This window comes from Malurus melanocephalus, unplaced genomic scaffold (assembly GCF_030028575.1).
Source record: "Malurus melanocephalus ecotype Western Australia unplaced genomic scaffold, MMel_1.1 scaffold_104, whole genome shotgun sequence".
Taxonomy (NCBI): domain Eukaryota; kingdom Metazoa; phylum Chordata; class Aves; order Passeriformes; family Maluridae; genus Malurus; species Malurus melanocephalus.
The window spans coordinates 37,976-64,426 of record NW_026623336.1 but is presented as its reverse complement, the minus strand read 5'-3'; the positions used below and the strand labels follow the sequence as shown (position 1 = coordinate 64,426).

Below are 26,451 nucleotides of genomic sequence, written 5' to 3'. Positions count from 1 at the left end.
GATTAATCACACAAAATAAGACTTCCTAGTGGTTTGAAATAAATGCAATAGTTCACTGGAAAAACCAATTTATTTAAGTGTTTATTCTAAAGTTCTGTAACCTGAAACATTTCTCCATAAATTTATAAAATGCTTCACTGCAATACTTTATAGCCTAATATTGTTTAGTTTCTAGGACACTTACCTTATAGTACAGAATTTTAGAATTAAATCAAGTCACATCTTTCAYAGAGGGAAGCAATATTAGACAGAAGATGAATGCATATAGAAATCCTTCCACTTAAACATGATCACACATTTGAATCTGGCACAGACAGTAAGGAAAAAAAAACCAAATCCTTTTTACCTTGGGTACTTTTAGTTGGCAGATGCATCTTCCCTCTTTGGCTCACTTCAATCAWTGCAAAAATATATAGAAAGCTCTGACTCACAGAAATGAGAATTACTTACCAATTTGTAACAATACAGGTGTTACCAAAGCTGTCTCCATGGCATAACAGAACTCCCTGCCAAACATAACTGCACCATGCATCACCCACAGGCGTATCGGTATCCGGTCTATGGATCCTTCACTAATGGTCTCCTCCCTACTTTCATTCTCCTTGTTTTCTGGTTTCTGCAGCTGTGCCACAGGTAGATCTTGAACTTGCATAGATTCCGAGTCAGCATTCTGAGGAGCCATTTTCATTACCATAAAAATATATATATTTTGTTATATTTRTATAAATAATACTACCATAACTCCAAGAACAAGTTAGGGTGTCTTCTCTTTCAGCTTCTGTTCCTCAGGCAAGTAATGCTTATATTCCTCTTGTACAAACTGGTATCTTGCAACTTCTTGTACAGATACGAGACATTAAGAATGAAAAGCTATTTGGTAGGGATTTCAACATATGGCTTGCTGGTTTACTGTGAGTTAGAGTTAAAAATCCATAATTGCCATTCAGTTAATACCAGTTTCATAATTATTATTGAAGAAGTGCTGAAGTTGTTATTCGTGCTACAGAGAGGTGGAAAGGCGACACAAAGAGGTGCTCCACTGTTAATCCCCATCGAGTGGCTGATTAATCTGCAACAAAAAGCAAGCATTTAAAAATTTCAATAGGATTTTTCAGGATATTGTGTCCCCCCCCCTTAACCATATAACCTATTTCCTGCTTCATGATTTCCATTGTCCTTGCCTAGCATAGGGTCCTTTATTCTACATTCCCTCCTACCTCTGCACTTTCCATTGAAATGTAGTTATGCCTTGTATGTAAATGATGCTTTACTGTACTTCAGTTCCTCTGGTTTGTGGTCYTACACAAAGCCACAGAAGAATATCAGGGCACAGGTTCAAGATCCTCAGAACACCAAGCACAAGAGTAAAATTCTGGGAAATTTAAAGCGTGTTGCATTTCAGAAACAGCATAGGATACTCCAGTTCTATGCCYGGAAGATGATTCATCAATTACCTTGGTCACACAGACATCTCCATTTAGACTTTTGGAAACTGCAAGTTAATTTGCAGTAACTATCACACCATTTTATACTGAAGACATTTCTCAAGCAATCATGAACAAAATAAGCCATGACAAATATAACTAAGGATTTATATTTAAAGTTTAATGAAGATACACACAGCATATGAATTCATCTTCTTTCTGCACACAAGACCAGAACATTTTACTCCCACATCCTCTGAGGCTGCTGAAATTTGTGAAAGCGGAATGGTACAATATCATCCACGTTAAAGTTATTAGAATATATTCTAACCAGGTAAGACAAGCTTCTTCTGTATTTTCCCCTCTTTTGTGCCATAGAGAAAGTCTAAGCAGATGTACAAATACTGCACCATGCCAATCAAAATGTGTTAAAGCACTTAGGAGAAGAAAACAAAGCATTTTACAAAAAGTCAGGTTACATAATGTTTGCATTAGAAGCATTTTTACATCAAAAAGGGTATTTACTAGACAGATATTTACATCTCTGCACACAGGGTGACTGAGCTGTGACCCAGGACAAAATCCCTCAGGGATATGGTTCCATGAAATGCTGGCTCYGGCAGCAAAGCTGACCTCAGTAGAAGTCCCCATGCTGCAATTCTCTGTCCCTTCAGTTGTGGCAACAAAAACTCTTTGTGGGCTTGAGCACACAMCAGATCATTAAGTGGTGAGCCTAAAACTGAGCCTTAGGAAACAGATGACATGTTTAGTGTTTAAAGTGCATCACAAGGGCAGCTCTGTTCCACTGTGACCTGAGACCTGTTCTACTAAAAGTGCATTGTGAGAACACCATCTTGAGCACTCCCTCCTGCTGAYACCCTTCTACGAGCTGTTTATAGAATATATTGTGTTCATCCATTCAAAAGCACCTGTTTTGTTCCAGGCTTCTACTTCTTCCCAAGATTACTGGAATTCTCATATTTGATCAMCTCAACAACAAACTAATACTTAAAATTTATTTCGACCTGGACAAACCTTTAAATCCCATGAGGAAGTTAAAATAATTTACTGAGCTAGCTCTATAAACCAAGTTTTTAAGTTCAAGTTATTTTCTGTAAGCATTAAATACCTCAGAACAAAAAGGACTTGAGAAAGCAATYCTCTACCTGCTCAGAATTAACAGAAATTAAGATGTAAGTAGTTTATCATAAATATAAAGTACTCTGTGCATTAAAAAAACACATCCACTTTACATAATACAAGTTCTGAATGAGTAAAGCCTACAAAATACATGTTCTGGAGTAGGAGCAATTATTTTAATTACAGACTAGTCATAAAATGTTTAACTGCTGGCAGACTCAGGCAAAATGATATTCAAGAATTTTGTAGTATACATGTTAGCTCTTATTATTCAAAAAATCACCAGAACATTTATGTTGGATTACAGATTAAGGGTGATGGATTACTTTYATGTACAGTCTGGCTTTAAAGTCTCTACTGTATTCTTGTGCCTAATTTCCCCTCCTGTGAAGGATTTAATTCCCTTTCACTAAACACCTCTYTCAATATGCAGTTCCAGAGTGAGGCACTGAGAGGAAGGCAGTTTAYCACTCCAGAATATTCTGCGTTGCATTGGGGCAGCCTGCACATGGCAATGATACCAAGCCGGGAGTATTTGTCCTGGGAAAAAGATAAAGAGGCAGGACAAAAAAGGACATCTGAGATTTAGCCCATTTGAGCAAGGCTCCTAAGAGATGACTGAAAAAGTTATTTTTGAAGTGGAAGATGATGRGGAGTGATCAGATAATTTAAGAGCCAGGAATAATGGGTGGTAGATGGAGGTACACTTTGAAGCTGTAATTGACACAGATAAGAACAGCATATTTTAAACATGCCAGAAAAAGCAGTTACAGTGTTCAAGTGCAATAGCAAGACGCACAATGGACAGGTTTTATCTAAAAGAACAGAGAATTACTGTTCCATTATGTCAATTTTGTGGTAAGCACAACGCTAGACTTCCTGCAGCACTTTCATCTGACTCCAAGYGAATGTCTAATGCAAGAGCCAGAGAATAACAAGAGCCTCTCAGAAAGGTCTTCAGTTCTTTCCTAAGCCCTGCTCAGTTGTGTTCATATTCACTTAAGACTGATATATATTCTGCTACTGCTTCTTCCAAGTTCATTTTGAATTTGGCAAGTTTGAATAGTGGCATTCTTTCTTTATCAAAGAAGGAGACAAATTCATTTACCTGATGGAAGTAAATATAACAGAGGCTTTTATGCAGCAAAGAATGCACCTGAAGAGAAGCTGGATTAAAATACCAATGAAGGATCCTCTGATGTCTGCATCCAGCACAAATTGTTTTTCATGGCTGGTTTTCAAGGGCATTTTCATAACTAACAACAAATAAGGCAGTAGAATGAAGAATTTCATGGGAAGAAATTCATGTTGCACACAGGGCATTGTACACAGGATGGGTGTGMAGAGAACTTCAGATACAGAAATATTTCTGATCTTGCCAAGTGTTTATGGGAGGAGGTGACCGATGATGCTGGCTCTTCTTCAGCTTAATTGCACATGTCTTACTTTGACCTTTGACCACATTGTAGCAATGAGAAAAAACTATAAAGCAATAGTTAATATTTCAATGAAACAGGCAAGCAATATATTCCAAAAACTAATCCGTAAGCAGAATTTTATAAAGCTGCTCAAATTGCTTGAAATCTYGTCTGTGATACTTTGACTACCTACCTTCCACTGACGCATAAATGACTGTGTCAAACACAAAACATGTTATAGGCTTGACAAGTCAATGATCCTGTGCTTCAAATAGGTACTACTCACAGACAGAACTTGTGAACCATCAAAGAACCAAAGCAAAATCACTGCCTTTTCTCAGGGTTTGCCAAAGGAGAGGAAGTGTTATACAGGTCATATCTGTAGCCCACGAAATTCCGTGGTTTTCTTTTCCCTAGTGAGCACTATGATGTTAAGATGCAAAAAGAGCTCACGCTACACAATTATACAACACGATGCCTCGGGCAAATGACTTCTATCACACATCTCAGTCTGTTTTGCAAGTTCAAGACTTGGGGGTTTGACAAGCAGTGTTCCTGCATTTGTGATACCACCATCTGGAGGTCCACAGACTGGTAGTACAYCCATCAAACAAAATAAATGAGGTTAACAGTGATCCTGCCYAAACGTTTTAAGACTGAACTATTTKWGATGCATGTTTCCAGATCTCTCTTGCTAACAAGGAATAGGAATGCACTGTTTGACAAGTAACTAGAATTTCTGAACCCGTGCCAAAGCATATGACTGTACACTGTGGAGTACACAGCACGTTTCAGGTAATCACACACGTATTTTTTGAGCTATAATAAATCTTGGCAAGTAGGAAAACAGTTAAATGGGCCCAACTGGATACCATGAGAAGATTTCAAATCTTTTGGAGGGTTTTTGTCCTTTAAAGCCATTGGGCATTCCCTCAGGCATTTACTGGTGAAAGAAACAATCTCAGAAGAGTTGGTATGCACTAGTTATAAAAACACAAGACAACAYAAAAAATAAGCACAGCCTATGAAAAACTAGAATGAGCAAACTGAAAACAATGGAAATAGCTCTGTCCAAGCACTATCGAGTATCTAAGGAAAAAAGGAAGGGATTAAACAGAGGCAAACTACCCCTTATCTCATCCTTTTCTTTAAAGTTTATTGCATTAACTTCTAGTCATTTATGTAGTTATCTCCTCTCTTCAAGATCTGCCTCTTACATTATCATGACTTTCCTTATATGCAAGGATACAGACTGATCAAAGTTGTCTCAAATCATGAAGAGCTGCATTCAGTTTTGCTCACAAGAATTATTTTCTAGTAATGTAGGAAATACTCTTAATTCAAAGATTCTATGRTTTAAATGAACTTTACCTTCTTGATGCTGAAAGGAAAGATGAAGAGACACTTGGAGCCATTATTGCATACATCTTTTCACTGTTTACCACTACCTTTATAAGGTAAAATAGCTATAAATCAATTAATAATGATTCTGGTCACCATTATCATCATATTAGCATGTGTCAGTAATCCATTCTGCTCAACACATAAAAAAAAAAACCCAAACAATAAAAAACCCAAGTAAGTGTATTCAAATGTTTACTTGGAAGGAAAGTGGAAGACTTTAAAAGCTGCCAGCCTTATAGGATAAGGTTTTTGTTCCTCCCAGAGACTTACAACTTACCCTCCCTCAATGCTTCAATGAGTGCATCCCACAGAATCCATGCTAGCCACCACGCCATTCACCTGTGAAYCATGTCAGGCTGACAAGCCTCTAAGTGCCCACCCATTCCATTTATTTGTCAAATACTTTTCTGCCAAGTTGGTTTATACTCCAGTTTTCAAGTAATCTGGCCATATCTTKAAAAGTTATCTAGACTGATTTAAGTTTAGCTTTAATATTAGCATTAGAAAAGAAAGGCATTCTGAGTTTATCTGTCTTTTCCTCAGGCTAAATAAATGTTTGGCTGAGCACTTCTACTGCCAAGTTGCAGACAACATCACTTATTATTCCTTCCACAATTCAATGCAAGATGGACAGGGAGTTCTGCTTCAGCATCTCGCTGACTTGTAAAAGGACACATCGTTTGGGCTTGTGCCCTTTCAAGAGTAAAATGGCTTTTGTCCAAGCATAACTGCTGGTGTTTTGAGTTCAAACTCTCTGTACTCCACCATACCAACAAGCAAAGAGAATGCTGCTGTGAAACAGCAGTTCTTAAAGGCAAGGCTGACCTTCAATCCCTCTGAAAGTGCAGCTACACCACCTTACAAACCTTGCCCATTCTCAAAATACATTAAAAATTACCCTGCAAGATCAGGCAACTGATTTTGTAAAGAAATACGACATAACATACATTACCACCTTATTACACTGCCTAGACTCTAGGCTTCTAAATCACTTTGACTGGTATAAACAAGTACTTCCTCTAAGAGCACCAGTCTGTTCTTCCTTTTCTTTGCTCCTGGTTCCTTACTCCCACTGCTTCCTGCTCAGTTACACCAGCAGCACAGCAGCCAACCAGACACTGCAACTGATCCAGGCTATAACTAAGCTGACAAAAACATGTCCAAGCAGCTAAAGAAATCCTTTATAAAATCAGGTTGGCTGCATGGATCCACACCAACATAACTTCCAGCCACTCCATCAGGCACAGGAGTGGCTGGAAGTGTCCCTTTGGGCAGCAATACCCAAAGCCAGTGTGAAATTGCAGCTCACAGAGGAAAGAAGCTGTCGGTGGATCCCYGCGGCTACAAGGTCAAAAAGCAAACTCATCTGCCCAGCTCAGGACACCTGCTGTGCAGAAGGCAGAAAGATCCTCAGGCATGCTGGGAGAGCTCTCACATATTCTCCTTGTACTTGCCAGACGCAAGGCAGAACACCACTTGCTTGGCCAACAGGCWGCTATTTTCTCCCTGGTTGTTTTGCGGCTCTGTTGCTAATTATTAGCAGCTGTTTATAGTAACAGAACTGGCCACAAGGGAAGTTTTTTTGGCCCATGTCAAAACTCAAGTTTGCATAAGGAAGAAAAAGCATTTAGAACACAGACCTGGAATTTTTGGCCCAACTGGACAAATGTGCTCAACTACCCTTCTGGAAGTTCAGAGGAAGGGCTGTATCCTTCTGTGCTCTGATGGAGTCGTTCYATCATAAAGGTGTAGACTTAAACCCTGTGACTTTCTATACAGGTGAGTCATAAGGCCYTTGGTTCAAAAGGGCAGCAATTATAGGCAGGCTGTTGTTTGAATTCCCATTAAGACTGCAGACAGCTAAATGCAAACATAGAAAGCTTKTTAGCTACTTCTTTCTAAAAACAGAACTGCATTTACTCTATGAGAGGTATTGTTTAGGAATAATTTTTTTTGAAAATCAATTATACATGTATTACTTWACATTCCCATACATGAGCAATGTTACTGCCAGATTCTGAAAGTCAGCCTCTCATTTTAAAACAGTCTTACGTTACTCTGGACTGGCCTGTTGTGAATCACTAAAACCCAGCCAAAGGAAAAAGGTTAYGGCTAACTGGGTGCAATAAACAATCACATTTGACACGTCCCAACATCTAATTCATCATTCAGGTAATCAAAGGCATTGAAACACAACAGCATAAACCAGCTTCTTCTACAAGGACACCATGTCTAAACAATCCTATGACTAACACCGACTGCAGGTCAGGTTTTTTGCAAGTTAATCTTGAAACTTAARAGTCTAAAAAAAAAAAATAAGAAAAAGAAAGAAAGGGCCACTGGAAACAGCACAGTGCTTTTGCATCATGACCTACTTTTGAAGCTACCACACAATTACAATTTAGGCCACAGAAGCAAGGCCTGGGCAGGGGTAAGTCATTCTGCAGCACRTTGTGAATTAAAGCGATATGGAGCAATCCACCTCACACGGAGAAACAGCATTTTTTCCACTTCTTCCAACACAAACTTGTGCCTGCCCTSAGGACTCTTCACACACTGTAAGTCAGTTGATGTCTTTTACAACCTCTGCCTTACTGTTTAAGCCAGAACAGGACGGCTGAAATGCAAATTCATCTAAGAGAAGCAGATGATGCTGGCAGCTTTTCTGCTCTTAATGCTGAACATCTGACATCCTCTACTCCCCCAATAAATAAATATCCAAACCACAATCCAAAACATAAAAAGAAGGGTGCGAACAGCTTGATTTTGGAAGGGTTAATGAAAACTTGTGGCACCCTTTYCTCAGTATGTACACAAAATTCCAGAAATAATTAAAGCCTGACATACACAGGCTYACAAACTCCAGCCCTGCCTAARTTAAATCTTCCATAGGGTTTCCTGMTTCCTTCTTTCCATAAAGCATGGCCTTGACTAGTAGCCCCTAGGCTTTCTTGGGGCCCTCTTTCCACATCCACAAGTAAGCACAGCTTACTCAGAAAATGACCAAGAGTAAAATTTTGACTCCTGCTGGAAGATGTGATGATGCAGTCACAGATGGCMAACTGGGCATGACAAACTCCCCTGATGGGATTTTTCCTGCCTGCACACATRAGGAGGAGTAGAAAGCTCTAGAGGTAAGGTGGAGAGGTGAAGGTGCTTGTGATATCRGGGAGAASATCTTTATAARACAGCACTATTTCWTCATTCTTTGTATTTTAGGGGCCARCATAATTTCTCCATTAATTACTGGGAAAAAATACATAGGAAATAATGAGTCTTTACACAATTACTGAAACAATTCTGGGAAGCCATCTTTTTAAGAGGGATCCAGAATTTAAWGTGAGACAGACTTTATTCAGTGGATTGGATATTATACTGCTCCCTAAAGGCACAGCCTGTTACTAATATTAGATCAGATTACATTGTTAAATCACGGCTGCTGCTGTTTTTAGTAGGAAACACTTCATTTTGTTAAACTGGAGAGGTGGCATTATCTGATTTAACTTGTATTTTGATTTACAGATAGGCAAAAAACAATATATACTCGCATTACCTTTGTGTTTATTAATATATTAAACAAGTAAACAGCTAAGGGGGTATGTGCATAAATAGCAGTASAGAAGCCTTCAGAGCGAATGGAAAACACAACAGCTGGGACCAGGGATGCTGGGAAAAAAAACAGCACTAAGAAGCAGTTTCACAGCACAGCAAAGACATAGTGGTGCCTGATGTGTGATGGCTGGATCTCCAATTAGCAGGTTCTACACCCAAAATAACAAAGAGGAAGACAGCAGTCACTAACAGCTTTCAAAATCAAAAATTAACAATCAAGTCATCACAAAAGCAGAAAACTCGAAACCCAATGGGGACAGAGATCACTCAGGCCAGTGTGTAAACATGCTGTTATGGGCTGACACTGCTGCAAGCAATAACTTTCACTATGAAAACCCACGGATTTGGTCAGATAGGCACAAACTTCAGTCCGACTTGAGCTAAAAAAGTATGGACCAGCTTAGAATGTCCTACTAAAAGATCCTCAAGTTTTTGAACCACGTTGAACACGAATGTTATCTCCCATCAGAATTAAATGGATTCATTCCCTCTGTATGAAGCAGAAAAACAGAGGAAAACAAAATTAAAGCTTTCATCAGCAAACATCTTAATACACAGCCAAGTGGATTAACTGCACCAATCCCACCTTCCTGCAAAAGGAAGGGCAATGTCTAACCCAGTGGAGCTGCTTGTGCAAGAATAATCCTACCAGGACATCATTGCCAGTAGCATTTTTTTTTTTAAAGTTCTTTCACCAAGGCTGTCCTCCTGACTGCAATAGYGGAAATGAAATACACCAAATTCTCCAGAATGAGAAATACTTTCTATAAYAGGTTGAGACTATTGTTTGATGAATATTCATCCATATAAATATTCAAACCAAGACTGATTACTTAGCCTGTATCTGCAAAGTTAGATATTCCTTGTAGATGCTCCCGCACCTACTTTGAAAGGCACATTATTTTCACATACTGGCATTTAAACTAATCTTAGTCACTGCCTGAAAATTCACAGGCTGGTTTCTTCAGGCTGCAAATGCTTAAGAAACCCAAATACTGCCAGAATATGTATTAGACAATTACAGGAGCTATTCAATAGATCAAGACAAAAAAAAAGAGCACAGCATAGATCTTCATAAGCCAACTTCCTCTAGCATATCATTAACGTCTGCAAAGTCTAATTCATTGGAATTATCTCCAATTACCAGTCCCTGAACGCATTACCATCATTCAATCTCAGAAAACYCTGTTAAAGCAAGCTTTTCAAAATATCCCAAGAATTTTGTTCACCCTCCAACAAAGATAGAGAAGTCAGGTTTTGACCAAATTTTACTAACTCTAAGAAATAATTACTCCCTCAGAGACAAACCAAACTATCAAGGAAGAGGGTTTCTCACATTTCAGATTCTCCAAAGRGTTTGTAAACAAATCTATATCACTGGTTATATCATCTTGCACTAAGTGTTCTCATTTTGCCTTGTTTGTGTGGACTCACAGATCAAAGGGGAACCTCGTCATTGTGATTGCCTGGTAATAAACCAGCACTTATAGCCTAACCTGCAGTTTGAGCCCACACCGACTCATCACGATTGCTGGGAATTGTCTCCTGTCAGCACAAAGGAGAGAGATTCCTTCCCTTCCCCACCCAAGCTTTGCCGAGCTTCCCTTCTCTCGGTCTGAGCCAAGGAAAATACTMTAACATCCCCTGATGAAGTATTAAAGGGAGCTCATCATTGCAGCACTGAAAGAAAGTAATAAAGGTGTTTAGAGATAACATTTATTTCTTACTTACTTCCTGGCACCAAAAGACTTCCACCTCCTCCTAAATCCTCGTTKTAAAGGGTGTGGTAAACGAGCTGCTTTTCACACCCCTGGCCCCACACCTGCGATGCATGAGGTGGTGCTAATAGAGGAAAGTGCAGGTTTAGGGTGCAGCACCTTCGGTAAACATCTCCAGTGCCTCCCTGKAGCAGCACAAATAATTACAAACAAGCGAAGAGAAAGTACACTCCATAAAAAGTATTGCGGGAGCACTTGAGCAGATCCCTGCTCCAGTTTTTAGGCTGTCCCAAATACCAGCGGGAATGATGTGTTTATGTACACTGCCATGAAGTGGAGCTATTTGATTTAGATTCTCAATTATTTAAATAAACATTTGAACTGACCTAGCAGTGATGCATAGCCTGTATATTTTAACGTGTAAGATAAACAAAATCAAGAAACCTCTCTTAACCCCAACAATTAAAAAACCTTAAGAAAATCAGAGACTTACTGTTTGATCAATAATATGGATAAATTAGCACTCAAAAGGGTTGCATCACCACACTGCTTTCTTTCAGACCTTATCTACTGCATTTAGGATCAATAYAGTAAGAACTTCCACAACCAGTACTTTTAACAAAGTAGGGGACACACACCAATTAAGAGTTACACCTTATAGGAGACAAAGYACATGTAATAAACAGACCATTTTGKCCAAGTTACAAACCATTAATTTTAGACAATTTTAGTCAAATAATATGCTTCAGGCAGCTGGTTTATAACCAGCCCCATAGAAAGCTGAAGGCCACATTTAAGAGCAGCTTGATCAGAACATTTTGATTTTGGACAATGAACAAATGCTATTTTAGAATGTGTTTTGCCAATCTCTAGCCCTGTTAGAACTGGCAGGATAAGATATTTACTGACACGTACACTAAAATAATAAAAGGCTACAAGTGCCTGGCAGTTGGACTTGATACATGAAGACCAGCTAGAAGGGCAATATTTAGAGGACATAAACTTCTTCCATTTGTGACTCTKTAGAACTATGAAATACTTGGCAAAGGCTTGCTAGAATTTGGCATTTTTACCTAATTTGGGAATGACTGTCAGCTGTTCTCCTCTTAGAGGATGCACAAGCTCCAGCATCCATGCCACTTCAACAGCAGGCATSTGGACTGCTGTGGGATGAGACCTGCAGCATTTCTGCACCAGAGAAGTATTTGTACCCTGCTGTCACATCACACAACACTACAGATGTTCTTGCAGCTGGCAGTCACCTTCAGGAAGTGAAAATATTTGAAAGCAWGCACATCTCCCAGTCTAGGTTTAGCCCTGTCACAGTCATACAATTCAGTCATGCTCTGTCAGTCCATCAACTTTGACTGTATGCTTCCTGCAAAATACACAGCTGCCATCCTCCAAAGAAAACTCTACGTATAACCCAAGGGACAAAGCTGCACTGTGAGATAGGGACGTATCTCATCCATGGAATTCTAAGCATTGTTGTATCATCCAGAGCATGGGTTCATGGGTTTTGCACCCCTTTAATTTCCCACAGAGACAAGTTTCCAGGGGTAGAGTGGTTAAGAGTAAGCAACAGTTTCATCAGCTGCACTATAACTSTTACAAGGCAGCTGGGACTACCACAAGCAGGCTGCAAAGGCAGTAGAGATGCTAATGTATATTTAAACACCTTGAACCTTGATTGCCCTTGTTTACTATTATTTTCCCTTCCCCCAAAAGASCCAAACCCACAACCAACCCACCCAAAAACAACAAGCAAATGCTGTTTGAAAGGCATCTAGTCTCCCAAGASCATTTTCTGTTGGAGGCAACTATCAGATAACACAGTTGGGTTACCTAAAACATCCTCAGTGAATTAATCTTTCACATCCTAAAGCAGCTTTTCTTGAATATCCATAATAGTAAAACATTATTGCTATAGCGTCTACAGGACTAGGCAGGCTTCTTGTAGGAAGGGGAGAGTTTCTTTGCATTAAAAAGGTATTTAAAGTCAGCAAGTCATAGCCAATGTTAATTTAGCTGTGAGATTCAAAGTGATTGCATTTGAGTCATTTGATAGATACAGGGCTGCTGACATAAAGAACAGGGCAGTGAGAGGTTCAGCCTATACAAGCATGATTGATTGTTTAGAAAACAAAGCTAATCTAGTGGTTGTTTCTTTATGCAAGRCTAATTGCATACCAGCTAGAGTGCCTTTCCAGATCATTCTCAGAGGCAGAATGAATTTGTGGTCAGATAATATCACAGGTATTTCTCTAAGTAGGCAGAGCTGYTTTAATACTTGCAGGCACTGAAAGCAGCGTATGTGAAGTGCAAAACAGTGAGGGAAACACCAGAATTGCATTGCACAAAATAGCACAATACTGAAGYGTAACAGCTGAGCTGGCAGGTTATCCTATAGACACCTAATATCCTCAGAAAAGGATGGGATCCTTTCTGCAAAGTGCACTCAGAGAACGAGGAATCTCTTTTGTTCATTCTATTACCCTGGATAGATCCTGAAATCTCAAGCCAAGTGGGAAATCCAGAAAAAGAAGTACTAATTTGAACACCTGGCAAGGTAAGTTTGACTTTGTGCCTTTACTGGTTAAAGAAGACACCAAAATACACATGCAGCTAGTSTAAGCCATGTTCAGAGGAAGGAACATTAAAGAGACTCCACAGACTATAAGTAGGTGCAAATAAGAGCTACARCTTCAATTCAGGATTGAGTATCTCCTTAAAATTTTTGAAAGTTACAGCAAATACAGCTTGGAGAGTAACAAGCAAAATCTGATGGGTGTTGATTTGAAGGATAAACAACAGCAATGCCTCGCTCAGATAAACCTTTACGATCAGTCTAACAGGCACATAACGTTACAGGACTTGTTAGCTCAGGGGCTGTAGGGCTGTTTGCAGAACAGAGGAAGAAGAACTGACCAAACTGAGCTGATCAATAAATGCTGCCTTCAGTGCACTGAAGCTACCTGCTTATGCATCTCAACAGACTGACAGAATTCTCTAAACTTGAGTAATAAAATCTAGCACAAGTGTGGGCTTCATGAAGAGATTTAGTTAAATAGCTCTCATTCATCTTGTCATCCACACACCTTTACTATACTATCACTGACTTTTCCTCATCTTGCTACACTCATATTCAGTTTGGATTTGTCTCTGCTGCTCTGCTCAGATGGCAGAAGAAATGCCAGAACAAGATTTTTAGTCTCTACTCTTTTCTGTGGTTTAATCATCTTTATGGTTTGGCAACAGCTGTTGGGAACAGGGCACACCACAAGCCAGGGACTCAACTCTGTAAGCTCTCAGAGCTTTCTGTTCTCTGATCCTAAAACTGCAATGGATGCAGTCTTCTTGCTGCTCCTSTAGAAGGCTGAGCCTGACCTCACAGTATTCCAGATGTTACATTTCCAGCTGCCTAACCTGTCACTCCTAATCAACATGCAACTTATTACTGCAAGATTCTACTTGCAATAATATATTAAATTGCTCCATTTTCAAAACTGTCTTGATGTTCATCTTCCAGGAGATGGCAACTGCCCACAGCAGTATCCCATGCAAAGAGCATCACTAATGGCAGAGGTCAGACAAAAGATAATGGGAGCACAAATACACCTTGCTGAAGCTGTTTGCTATTTCTCACTAGATAAATTTCAAAGGGATATTTTCTTTCTGTGCTGCAGAGGAGATCACAGGCGTGAATCTGTGGGGAGAATGGGGGAAACAAGGAGGATAGTTGTGATTTCTATAAGGGGAGGAGTTAMAGTTGGATAACTAATGTCAGTTACTGGAACGAATACTGCACATATTACCTAATCTCAACTCTTCAAAGAGTTTGACATCTTCAGACTATTTCTTTAAAGAACTGCTCTACTTTTAACTGAACACTTTCTCTTATCAGTTTATGCTGGTACAAGATAGTGGCTTGGCTTCCACCCCAGTTCCCATGAAGATAGTTAACACTTCCAGATTCCTTTCTCTAACACCACAACCAGCTAAATCTATTTCTCACATGTGGAGTTGATAACGGATAGGACATTCATTCCTGAATTATTTTGCTGTCTTGCTGTCTGCAGGTGATTATAAGTTTGTTGGAATTAACAGACTTGTCATTCAAATTTACCACCTACTTGGCCAAGTCCTTGAAAAGCAGACAAAAAGTTATTACTTGATATACTGATGTACGTATTAGTCCTAGGTATTTGAAATGCTACACCTGTTTAAAGTATACAGCTTTAAGAGCAGACAAACCAGAAATATRAAGGGGCTTTAAGAAACAGGCAGTTATCCTGGTGACACTGTGGTGACATTAACTTTGCCTAAAATTTCTAAAAGTCTTGTGTAAGCACTTTGGCATATTGGATGGCTTGTTACAGACTTCTGGTTTAAGTAAGAGAATTTATTCTAGACAAGTCAAATTGCCTGAATTTGGTCACTCAGGAAGTCTTCCAGGAAAAGCCATACTCGAAAAACACTTGAAAATTTTAATAAATTAGCAGTCGTAGGATTTCACAAATCCTATTAATAAGCAGTAGGATGTGCCATTCATCCCTGAATATATTCAGGCTCTGTCAAACTTAGATGAAACCATTCCTGAAGTGGGCAGGACACTCAGATGGACTTAGAGGACATTACAACAGTTTCCACAGATTTTGCAGTGGAGAGTAACTGACTCCATAACAGTATTTTCAATGAGGGTTTCAGGAGCTTTCTAGTGCTAGTCCAGAAGTATTATCAGCCCATGCACTGAGAGCAGGTTTACTGAACAGGGATGTATCTGTAAGGATTGCAAAGGATACAGTGAAACAAAACCAAAAACCTAGCAAGTATTTATTTAAACACTGCTCCTGCTAGCAGTTTAGAGAAGAGATTACACATTTTTCAGGAAGACCTGTGGATTCCAGCAGAGAAGCACAACCCAAGTCAGTACTTCCTGTTGACAGGAGATATTCTCACTTTYGTCCAAATGTTCTCTTAGAGGCGAGGATCACCTCACATGACAAATGACTSCTCATCAAGCTCAACAACATTCAAGTTGAACACTTCAGTGAGCAAAGCACGCTGTACATCAGATTGAGGCAAGCAGAAAAAACTGTGAGAGGAAAGAATCAAAAGGACAGGAGCCAGAAGACATGACTACAAAGTCTGAAGGGCATGAGATTACTTTACATCTCTAAACAAAGTCTTGACAGAGGCTTTCAAATGTAGAAGCTRTTGAAAGAACAACATGAAGTGATCTCTCCATCAGAAATGTAATGATTGGCCCAAGATGTAACCAGAATTAGAGAATATTTTCAGCATGCTATAGGTACACAATCTCCCACCTCCCAGAGCCCACAAAAGCAAAGACATTTGCATGTGCTGTATGTGTAGGTGTGAGTCTTCAGCAGTAACACAGGAAGCTGAGGAAGAAAACTATTCATTTCTTGTGGCTTATGAATAAGAAAGTACAGCTCAGATTCGAYGAACAAAATCTTAGAAGTTAATGCAAGTTACTGGCCAGCACAGAGTTATTTGACATTTTACACTTTAGTCACTTGTCAGAGTGAGGAAGCCCTTAGGGTGATAAATTTCATGGTTACTGAAGCTTATTTTAATGAAATGCGCGGCTTGCCCTTCTGGGCTGTATTTTATTTTGGCAGCTTTACTGAGAACATTGTGCTTAGTCATTTTACTTTTTCAGTTACAGGCCCAGCATATGCAATAAGCTAATGTTTTTACCATTTGAACAATCACCTTCCAGATTTTCGGGAGGAATAAGATTTGATTAAAGCAATCAGCAGTTAACCATAAGATATCCTTAAATGGCTTCGGTTTTAAGAGCCTAAATAGATTTGAAATAATTTAATGTTGCTTTGTACAGCAATCAAGATTTAATAGATAAAATGGGGGCACCACATCCCTGTTATTTAAGTGAAATGCATTTATCATCCTGTAAAAGCTTTAAGTTTTTATTCTTCCAGTAACAAATATCAAAGTTCAATGTATTACCTCTATATAAATATTTCTGTAAAACACATGGGCAGACTTTTGACCCATAAACATATCTGGATGATCATMTAGTGAAACAGTCATGATTCAAAAGGTCACTTCGATTTTGTTTTAAGCCTTTCTTTTTCAGCCAAAAGATATTTAAATCTAAGTTTCAATTCCACATTAAAACAGCCATGATGTGACACATTACTATCCTTAACATGTATTCTGGTTTTCAATCAAGGTGCAGTCAGTTTAAGTTATCTGGGGTAGAGAGTTAGGGGTAACAAATTCTTAGTTTATCAGGAAAAAATAAAACCTGTAGGAAAAGAATTCACATGGTGCCTGTAAAATTCTTCCTACATGTAGTAATGTGAACAGCAGTGGGTATAACTCAAACAAGTTTTGGCTATGAATGCTTTTTCRCCTTCCTTTGAGGACTTTGTGTGCCCTTGCTCACCCCTCATACATTATATCTGGAAAAACAGAATGAATATARAATGTGCAACTATGCTCTGTATTTTACTTGGTAAGAGAATATTTGTCATGTTACAATGAACATCAATCAGGCTTAAACCTTCACTGGCACAGAGAGCAAAACTCAGCCTTCAAAATATGGAACAGAAATTAGMCTAGACAGATTTCCCAGGTATGAAATGTTAATTCCTTCTGAAGAACAGCACAATCAAAACAGACTCCAGTCTGCTTTAGSACACAGGGGCTAAATCAGCCATCTGGGTAGGATCTTGAGCGGCCTGATCCCAGATTTCTTTGCTGAACAGAAAACAAACTGCACACATGTATGTGCCTTCTCATATGCTTTTTATTAAACACTTCCTATCATGAGGAGCAGGCCTGACAACCATTTGCTGAGATTAAACTGATTTTGAAAGTACTGGCAGTTCTTTGCTGCAGCCACAGCTGAATCCCACTAGTCTGCAAGCAGTGACACTTGTCTGTCACTTTGGATACATCCTCCCCACATATGCTGGGAGTGAAACCCTCCACCTACCTGATGAAAAAAGCCTCCCAGACTTTCAGGCTTTTGCTGCACGATCTACAGTTTAATTATGTGCCTAGACTACTTAGAAGTCTTGGCAGTGTAGATCTAACATTAAATTACAGGCCCAGATATAAACAATGTAAAATGTATTCATCACTCATGTAAGCCTGCTGTATTTTCATTATTCCCTGTGAGGCTGGAAGGGTCACAGCATTATTACAAGCCTAAGCCCTTTCAGATGCAAAAAGACAGACTTGTGTAGCTTTAGTCTTAGCTGTTCACATCAAGCAACTTAGAGCTCCAGTTTGTCCTGTAAGGCTAACAAATTAATGAAGGAAAATTCTGGACTCTTGCTTGCTTTATCAGATAGGATGGAGCAGAGAAATTTCCAGCCTTGGCTTCCTGCTTTCCACTCAATCCAGTCCAATATTTAAAAAATTTCTCAGTGAAAGCCAAGAATTGGCCAGTGTTCTTGTTATTCTCATTCTTTGAAAAGATATGACTATTACCCAGACAATGAGAAAGGAAGTTATTTAATCCCTACATCAACAGTGAGCAAGAAAATGAAGTATTRTAATGGCATGAGCACAACTGCACCAGGTAAGAATTAAAAATTATGCTGGATAGTCATTAATGCAAAAATAAGGAACCCATTTCTATTTAATACTTGACACAGGCAGGCTTCCACTCATTTTCTAAGTTACAGGGAGATGCAATATTAATGAACTAAATGCTGCTACTGGAGATAAACCAAGTGTTGCTTTCATTTGCACAATACTTCTACCCTGACCACACCCCTTTAGATGCAAGAAGGAGGGTGTAGTGCATAGTGAAGATGTTATAAATACATAGCTGAACTATTTAAACACGTGTCCTTATGAAAAAATATACCTTTAACATTAAAGCTTGGGAAACCAACACCTCTTTATTTCAGRTTATTTTTTCACAGACAAAGCAATTTTACTGCAAATGCCTGAAGCACAGAACTGCAGCAGCTTCTTAACCYAACTCCTAGGGCAAGATCTCAAAATCATTTGGACAGCAGCAATTTCTGCGTTTAAAGCTGAAATCTTATTCCCTACTTGCTTAAAGATTTTGTCTTTTGTAAACTATGGTGTGTATATATATCCAGTCAATACAGTAATTGCATGTAGTTTTAAACCTTTCTCAGGTAGGGATGTTTGATCATGGGCCCCTTWCCAGCAGTGGTTTTGTCAGTGGGTAGCCCCTAAAACATCAGAGGTCAGAGAAGCCATCAGGGACACATCAATTACTAAATTCTGAAGAGACAGAATGAGGCTATGGTCCACAATCAAGGCAACTTACCAGGTTCATCGAAATCCTGCGAGATACTCAGCAATACACAGACTCCTCACAGAGCCACCCAGACAGCGAGTCTGTTGACAAAAAGCTTCTGAAAGAGGCTGAAGTGCAGGGAACAGTGTAGCCAGTATTGTACCAGTGATAAATTCACGCATTAATTACAASCAGTTATTCAGTAACCAGCCTTAACAAAGAACTGGAACTGATCTCTTAGAATGTGTTAATTTAGGAGCACACTTAATGAGGAAGAGAAAGCTACTAAGTCCATTTCAGCGAAATACCAGGCAGTGTTGGGCTGCTGGAATGAGCTGGAAGTTTGCAGTCTGATGAATGTACATGTTTAGTAGTTTGCAGTTATTGAGCACTGGTTTGGATTTCGTTTTTTTTGTTTTGGTTTTTTTTTTTTTGTTTTTTTTTTTGGTTTTTTTTGTTTGTTTTTTGTGTATCTTTCCACAAAATGCAGAGGTAGGATGAAGCACTGAGATCTGTTCAAGGAATCCAGAGTCAARTTGATACTGAACATCCCTCAGACTCGTTAGGTTTTACATTGACAAAGTGATGTTGGMGAGATCTAGCCATGAACAGGCTAAGAATACCCGGAGATAAAGTAGAGAGGCTTTATCTTAAGCTATCACACCGAGACTATTACTTGCCCACAAATATATCCTGCTGTTCCTAACCAGTAAAAGACTTACTGACAATACAATACCASACCCACTAGACACACAGGTATCTGATTTTAGCACAAAGTTCACTTTTGGGGTATGGGACCCCAAACCCTTTTATATACAGATAATTGGGGGCTACTACACAACTGAAAGGCCCTGGCAGTGTCCAGGTCATATGCATACAAAGAAGATTAGAGATCCCACTAGTACTATATGGTCAAAAGGCTTATTTTCAAATGGCACTCTGAATTGTCATGCAAACTATTCCAGAGAAATTGTCTAGAAGAGAACACACATTATCTGATTCAATTCCATTTCTCCAGTAGACTGAAAGACCCACTATGCAGCTGCATAATGGGAGCTTTGAACAGACCATACCTGGAAGATGACAAATTTGAAAGGTGATTTGAAAACAAAACAGCAGAAAAAGCTCAAACAGTCAGGCCAGTAATGACTGTAGGAACATCAAGGGAACAGATAACTGCCCATTCATGCTCTTTATTCAGCCTACTGAAGAACGTTTAGAGAGGTGGAAGTGCTATGAAAAAATTAGGGTACCTGTGCACTGAGAAGTGTAAGCCTTTTCCCAAGTTAGAAGCAGAACAAGAGCCAAGAAAAAGAACAAGCCTACATCACAAACTGATTCCCCCAGATACAGATCAGACAGCAAACAGGACGTGCACTAGAAGTGCTGGTGTTAAAGCAAGTTGTGCATTTGTTTTGGGTTATTTTTTGAACTCTTGGGAGTTAGCTGGCCAGCCACACTACTCTAAGGAGCAATAGTTCAGACTGTCAAATCACTCCCTTGGGAGTACCCCGAGCCAGACTGCTAAGGCCAGAGTACTTGCTCAGATATTCCCCTTGTAAAATGGGAGGAGTATTTTTTACCCTGCATGTGTGCCTTCTCGCTCCCCACAAAAAAAAACCACCCAACAAACATCAACCCCCTGAAACTCTTGTTACCTGGAAGCACAGATCCAACATCGAGACTATTTAAGAGTTGACTCCTGTTCCTGTTATTTGTACTTTCATGTGATTGATAAGAACGTTGTAGGTTAAACAGTGCTCATGTTAAATGTATTCTGGAAAACTGTTTGCTATGTGTAAGTGATGATAGGAAATTAAGTGGCACAGAAATCTGACTGCTCTGCAGTCATCGCTTGCTGGGTTAAGCCACTGGTTTCTGGATGTGGTCCAGAAAGATTGATCATATATTCAAGGACAGAATGCAGAAGATAAGAGTGACATGCAGTTGTGCTTTTGCAAAAGAACACTAGGTTCGGCCCCCAGTTAGATCATTTATTTATCTGGCACTGAAGGGTGATAATGGCTTGTTTTCAAGTCTCCAAAATAAATGAACTATACTGCATGCAGAAGTAGTCCAGGCCAGCCAGCAGAGGATAGAAAATATGCAGGGTCAGCATAACACTGGTTTCAATTTCAGTTACAAAAACATTAGAGCTCTCATTTAAAACAAGATGAGGAAACTAGGTCCTCTCTCCACTCTGCTGAGAACCAACCTTGCTCTCCCCAGAACACTGACAAACTCCACTTCAAAYAGAGTTCAGCCAAACAGTTTGGGCKAACACTYTCCTGCTGCCAGTTACATACTAGAATTTGCTTAAAAGCATCTTTGGCCTACTCCTTAGGACTAAGCTTTATCTCCTACCTTTTTATGCCTTGCTAYAAGAACAGCAGCTATTGACTAACAATTTCAGTCGTGCAAGGAAAGTATGTCTCACTCCACTCTCAGAACATCTCAGGCCACCAGATTAGTCAGTCTTCATATAACACTGCAACACAGATGGACTAAAGCCTAAAATGTCAAGCCAGCCAGGTCTCCTAAAGCTAAAGATACTAGCTTAATTGTCTGTATACTTCAGAGATGGGAGTCCTGGAAACCAAGCCTTCCCCATCTTTAACTGGGTTTTTAGTTATATTAATTGTCCACATTGTGGAGACCAACTTCCTATCATCTACAGATTAAGATTCGTGTTTTGAGCAGAATACATGCCACTAAGAGCCAAACCAAGGTCAGGAGCAGCTCTTAAGCCARACCCAATCATTACCCAACAAAAGCCTTGTGTCCTGATGCTTGCCAGAGTCACTTGCCAAGAGCAAGTTTGATGAGGAAACCTGGCTGCTTGTCCCGAGTTGTTACAAAGCCGTATGCCAGCTGCAGTCTAAATGACTGCACAGCGCTTGTTGGAAGTACCAGCAAGAAGGGGCTTTAGTTAATAGCTACCRTGTGCCAGTTAGGTCACAGCACAAACCACTCCATGGCTCAGACACTGCAGTGCTCTGAACCCATCACTGAGATGCCCAAAGTCTAGCTTTTAACTTGAGGCAAATTCAGTCTTGGACAACTCTATGGGAGGTCTAGTTTAATAGTATGAAATCAGCTCTTTTTCATGCAGAGTATCTTGTTTCACCTGGAGGAATATTAGGCTTCTGTACCATACTTCAGAGTAATCAGTTTATTTAGAGCAGCAATAATTATTTAGTGCTTGGATACAAGAGCCCCTCACAGTCCCAGATGCAGGATACAATATCTGTTTACCAGTAGAAGACTTGGGTGGTTTCTCTGAGCAGGGCTGTGACCCAAATGCAAGATGTGTGGGTAACTGATAAGCTGCTGACCGTAAAAGTCACCTGACAGCAGCAGCTTACCAAAAGCATGCAGTTCTTAGTTCCCAACACTCCACAGCTTAACAGTGTCTGCTTCCATGCTTGGTTTCTGGGCTGCCCAGAATCTGAAAGGTGACCCTCAGGCTGAAACATCAGCTGTCAAGCTACACACGTGGTGTCACTCATCCTGACAGCATTCTGCTTCAACTTTGACAACTGGATTGTTTTCTGGTTTTGCACGTAGCCTTAAACACACAACTGCTAGCAAGTTTATTGGACTTCATACAGCTTTTACTGAGCAGATGTAATGCTCTGCTTTAGAAAAGTATTGTTTCAAGCAATCATACCAGTTTAGTGCTGGTATATTAAGCAATGCTYGGTGCACTCTGTAATCCCCAAGTCAATAGGCTACTGTTGAATGAGTGTTCAGTAAGGCTGACACAAAGTTGAAGGACCAGGAGCTCCAACAGAATAGGTAWCAAATCAGTTAACCCATCTCTAAGGGAAACAACTGCACACAATGCTCTTTGASTGGAGTTTTGATGAATCTTATGCCTATAGTTGGAAGAGGTCACAGCCTCGGACCTTGCAAGTATTACAGATATAAAGGTCATGGGAGTGACCCTTGCAAAACCAAAACAYAGCACAAACAGTTCTTCATGTCACTCATTACTCAGCAAGCTGCTAAAGCTTCCTCCGCCATAGCCTCATCAATTGCACAGGGCTCCCCTGGCAGATCAGCTGGAAAGCTTCATTTCAACTCCAATAGTTTTGCCTCGGTTCAACATGCTTTTACAYTATTAAATGGCCCATAATATTGCAGTCAGTTTGAAGGGCAAGTGAAGCTGGTCTTTATGTCAAACATGACACCAGCACATGTGCAGTATTGCTCAACACACACTGCTTGATCACTTGATGCAAATATTTTAGAGTGGCTTGAGTGGCTTGTGATGTTAAACAAGCAGAGGAGATACAGACCACAAGCTCAAAATGTACTTTTGCCAGCTCCACTTTCTTGTGATGGGCAATGTGAAGGATTTCRCTGGTTTTGCCTAACATGCAACTAGCAGTRCTCACATACTGTTCATGAAACTGGCTTCCTCCTCTAGGAATGGATTCTGGAAGTCATAAGGTACTCAAATAAGGACGACAGCAGTACATCACAGGCAGAGATCACAAAGTAAGCTAGACAAGAGCAAATGCTGCTGTGTAAAGGAACTTTTTATAGCTTAAATCACTCTCTGCTGAAAGTACCTAAGTGCTACATACAGCTGTGTTCACAATTGCAGGCACTATCTAGCAGGTCATTCCAGCCATCATCTTCCCACCCAGGAATTGTTGACTCCTAAAGCTTCAGCATCTTTTCTAAGCTACTCAAGCAACACATTTTGACTGCAAGAAGGTTTTTCAAACATTAAATGCAGGTTCACTGGTGAATTACTCTGCAGGTACCATCCAATGTTAATATTCTCATTGCTTTTATAAATGATCCATACAGGGATAGAGGCAGAGTCTGTGCATTCCTGCCTCAATACACAAGCAGAGCAACATTATATTACCAAGTCTTAACTTTCCATCTGCCAGAGAATCTGGGACTGGAGAGAGTTTAAAGGTTATTAACCTTGGAGGTCACAGCCCTGTGAGACAGATCCAACTTCAGCCTGCYCTCTCAGAGCCTGTATTTCCACCTGGAGGAATCAAGGCAGTTACTTCAGAAAGCTCCTCAAATAGGCTCCACATTTGCTTCAGTGTGAAAACTTAAGGTCACATKCACTTAGACATACAAGCATGAGCATTGTTTCAATCAGAGTTACACCACRCTTCACTGGAAGCCACGGAAAATATTCCACTTGTGTTGCCCCACCGAAAAGGCACATGAGCAAAGYTACACTTCATGAGTTTTGTTGTAACATGACACAGAAGGCGCAGCAGGTTCACCAGCTGTCAGTCAGTGTTCCTGCCACATTCTCGTGACTAAGGACCTCTAGCAGAAGACCTCTCTTGTCAGCATTAGGCAGCACAATACAACTGTATTTAAAACAGATTGAATTTTGAAGGCACATTTCAGCTTGGAGGGAGAGGATTGTGTTTAACTGGAGGTAGCCCCCACAGCATCGAAGCAATATCACATCAGCAGATACTGTTCATTCCTTTCTCAGCAACAGATTCCCAGAGATCTGCAGGCTCCTGCAGGAGTTAACGCACAGTTACACAGGAGGGTTTATCTGTAGAACCACACACTTTCCTTTTGCTGAAGATGCCTCAATCATACATAATTGAACACAAGAACTGCTATCATTTACTTGCTCAGAGAGGCACGAGCCAACCCATGCAAGCTGGCCTCTGACATTACAAATAGCTATCMAAAATAGAAGTCGTTCCACTGATCCCACCCATGACATCATGGAAATTGTTATTTTGTCATGAAAACTCCCTTAAGTATCCAATTTAATCTCATTAATAGAGGAATGAAGCTCTTACTTCCAAGACAGCAGCTGCCACTACCTTTGACATACACAGGAACTCACAGATGTTTTTGGATGCATCAGAGACTACTGGATGCAGTTTTAGGAGTTCAAGGTAGTGTCAGCTTTTGAAACTTACAGTAAAAAGCACTTCTGTAAACATTTATAACCAAAGCGTCAAGTAAATAGCTTAATCTGTTTTCCRAAACTTTTTCCAGTATTTAGGGAGGGAAAAATTAGGCATGTTGAATATTTTATCAATCCAGTATAATCACTGAACAAAACAAGTAAGGAAGATCTTATCTTTTGCAATAATGGTGGGAGGGAAGAAGTCACACAAGCCATGGCAGTGCAATCACATCAGCAACCCCCTCTGCCAGATATTTACAAAAAAGCCTGACTTGTGGAGGGAAGCAGGATGTATTCACCAGTTTGCTCYTTTGAGCTCAAGCACCTGCTCAAGCCATATTTCATTAAATATTTTAGTAGCACTGTCTGATCACGGCAGTGGAACATGACGCAGCTCACACTGGAGCAGTTTTTGCAGAGCAGAAAGGATACATGCTGTTACAGTGCAATTCCTTCCCACGGATTCTTATAATGCTGCAGTTATTTCTCTGCTCTGTACCTAGTGCTGCCTCTCCTTGTAGATCCAATTCTTGTAACATCTCTTTTCCTGAAGGAGAAAACATCTCCTTTGTCTAACATTCAACATCCTTCACTATCTTTCTTATCCTGTCCCATTTTAAGTCCCTGAATTAGCCAGGCTCCAGCAGCATTGATTCACTCACCGCACCCAGTGCCAAGTCAGAGCCTTGGCTAAATCTTTTCCTCCCCTCCTTTTTCTCCTCTATACGTAAAGAATACTGGAAGCAAAGCACTCCAACAGAAAACTGCCCCATGAAGAGAGTATTTTTCAAGGTCAAGCACAGTTCCTGCACTTGCTAAAAGTGCTAAATAAAGTAATCTTAGAGTTGCAGATCACTGATAACGGTGATCTTAAAGAGAACTGCTGCATTCATGGGAGGTTTAAGAGTAAAGYTGGAAGTAATTTCTTCCCCCAGCACCCTCCCACCCTCATATCAGGCAAGGAGACACTCAATTGTTTTGTGATAAAGCATTGAGATCAGATTACAGATTAAGTGTGGAATTATTCAAATGGCAGACTACTGAAGTTTAATTGTCTGAAAAGCTACAGTAGTTTTCATCTTTGGTTCCTTTGTCCAGTCCTCTTCCAGCACAATCTCCACCCAACACAATCCCAAAAAGGCACTTAATGAATTCTGATGAAAAAGAAGTGCCTATCTTAGACACCCCAAACAACTTCCGACATCACCTTACTCATTCCTCCATTCATTCTTCATCCTTTCCCAATCTCTGTAGCCCAACATCTCCTTTGACCTGATTTCTCACCCCAGCATACAGCATTTGCAATTTCCACACCTCTGCAGCCTCTTATCTCCCTAACCCTCAAGATCCTCTTTATCTGCCCATCTTCATGACTTCACATACCTTCACCCAAAAGCTCAACCCTTTCTCACCTCTCCAGCCCCATGACTCCTTCATCCAAAAACCTTCTCAGCCCCTAACCCCACACCTTCCTCATCTTCACCCCAACTCTTTCTCACCTTCACTAGTCCCTTACTTCACCAGCCCCTCACCTCAAACCCTT

General features: G+C 40.1%; 1 protein-coding gene across 1 annotated transcript in view; it reads right to left on the bottom strand.

The window, feature by feature from the left end:
- The window catches only part of SLC45A4 (solute carrier family 45 member 4), a 61,120-nt gene that overhangs the window by 33,813 nt on the left and 856 nt on the right, over positions 1–26,451 (bottom strand). The window contains exon 2 of the mRNA XM_057369155.1: positions 451–1,069. Within this exon, the coding sequence (XP_057225138.1) occupies positions 451–694 (244 nt within the window). The 5' untranslated portion in view covers positions 695–1,069. The remainder of the gene's footprint in view (positions 1–450; positions 1,070–26,451) is intronic.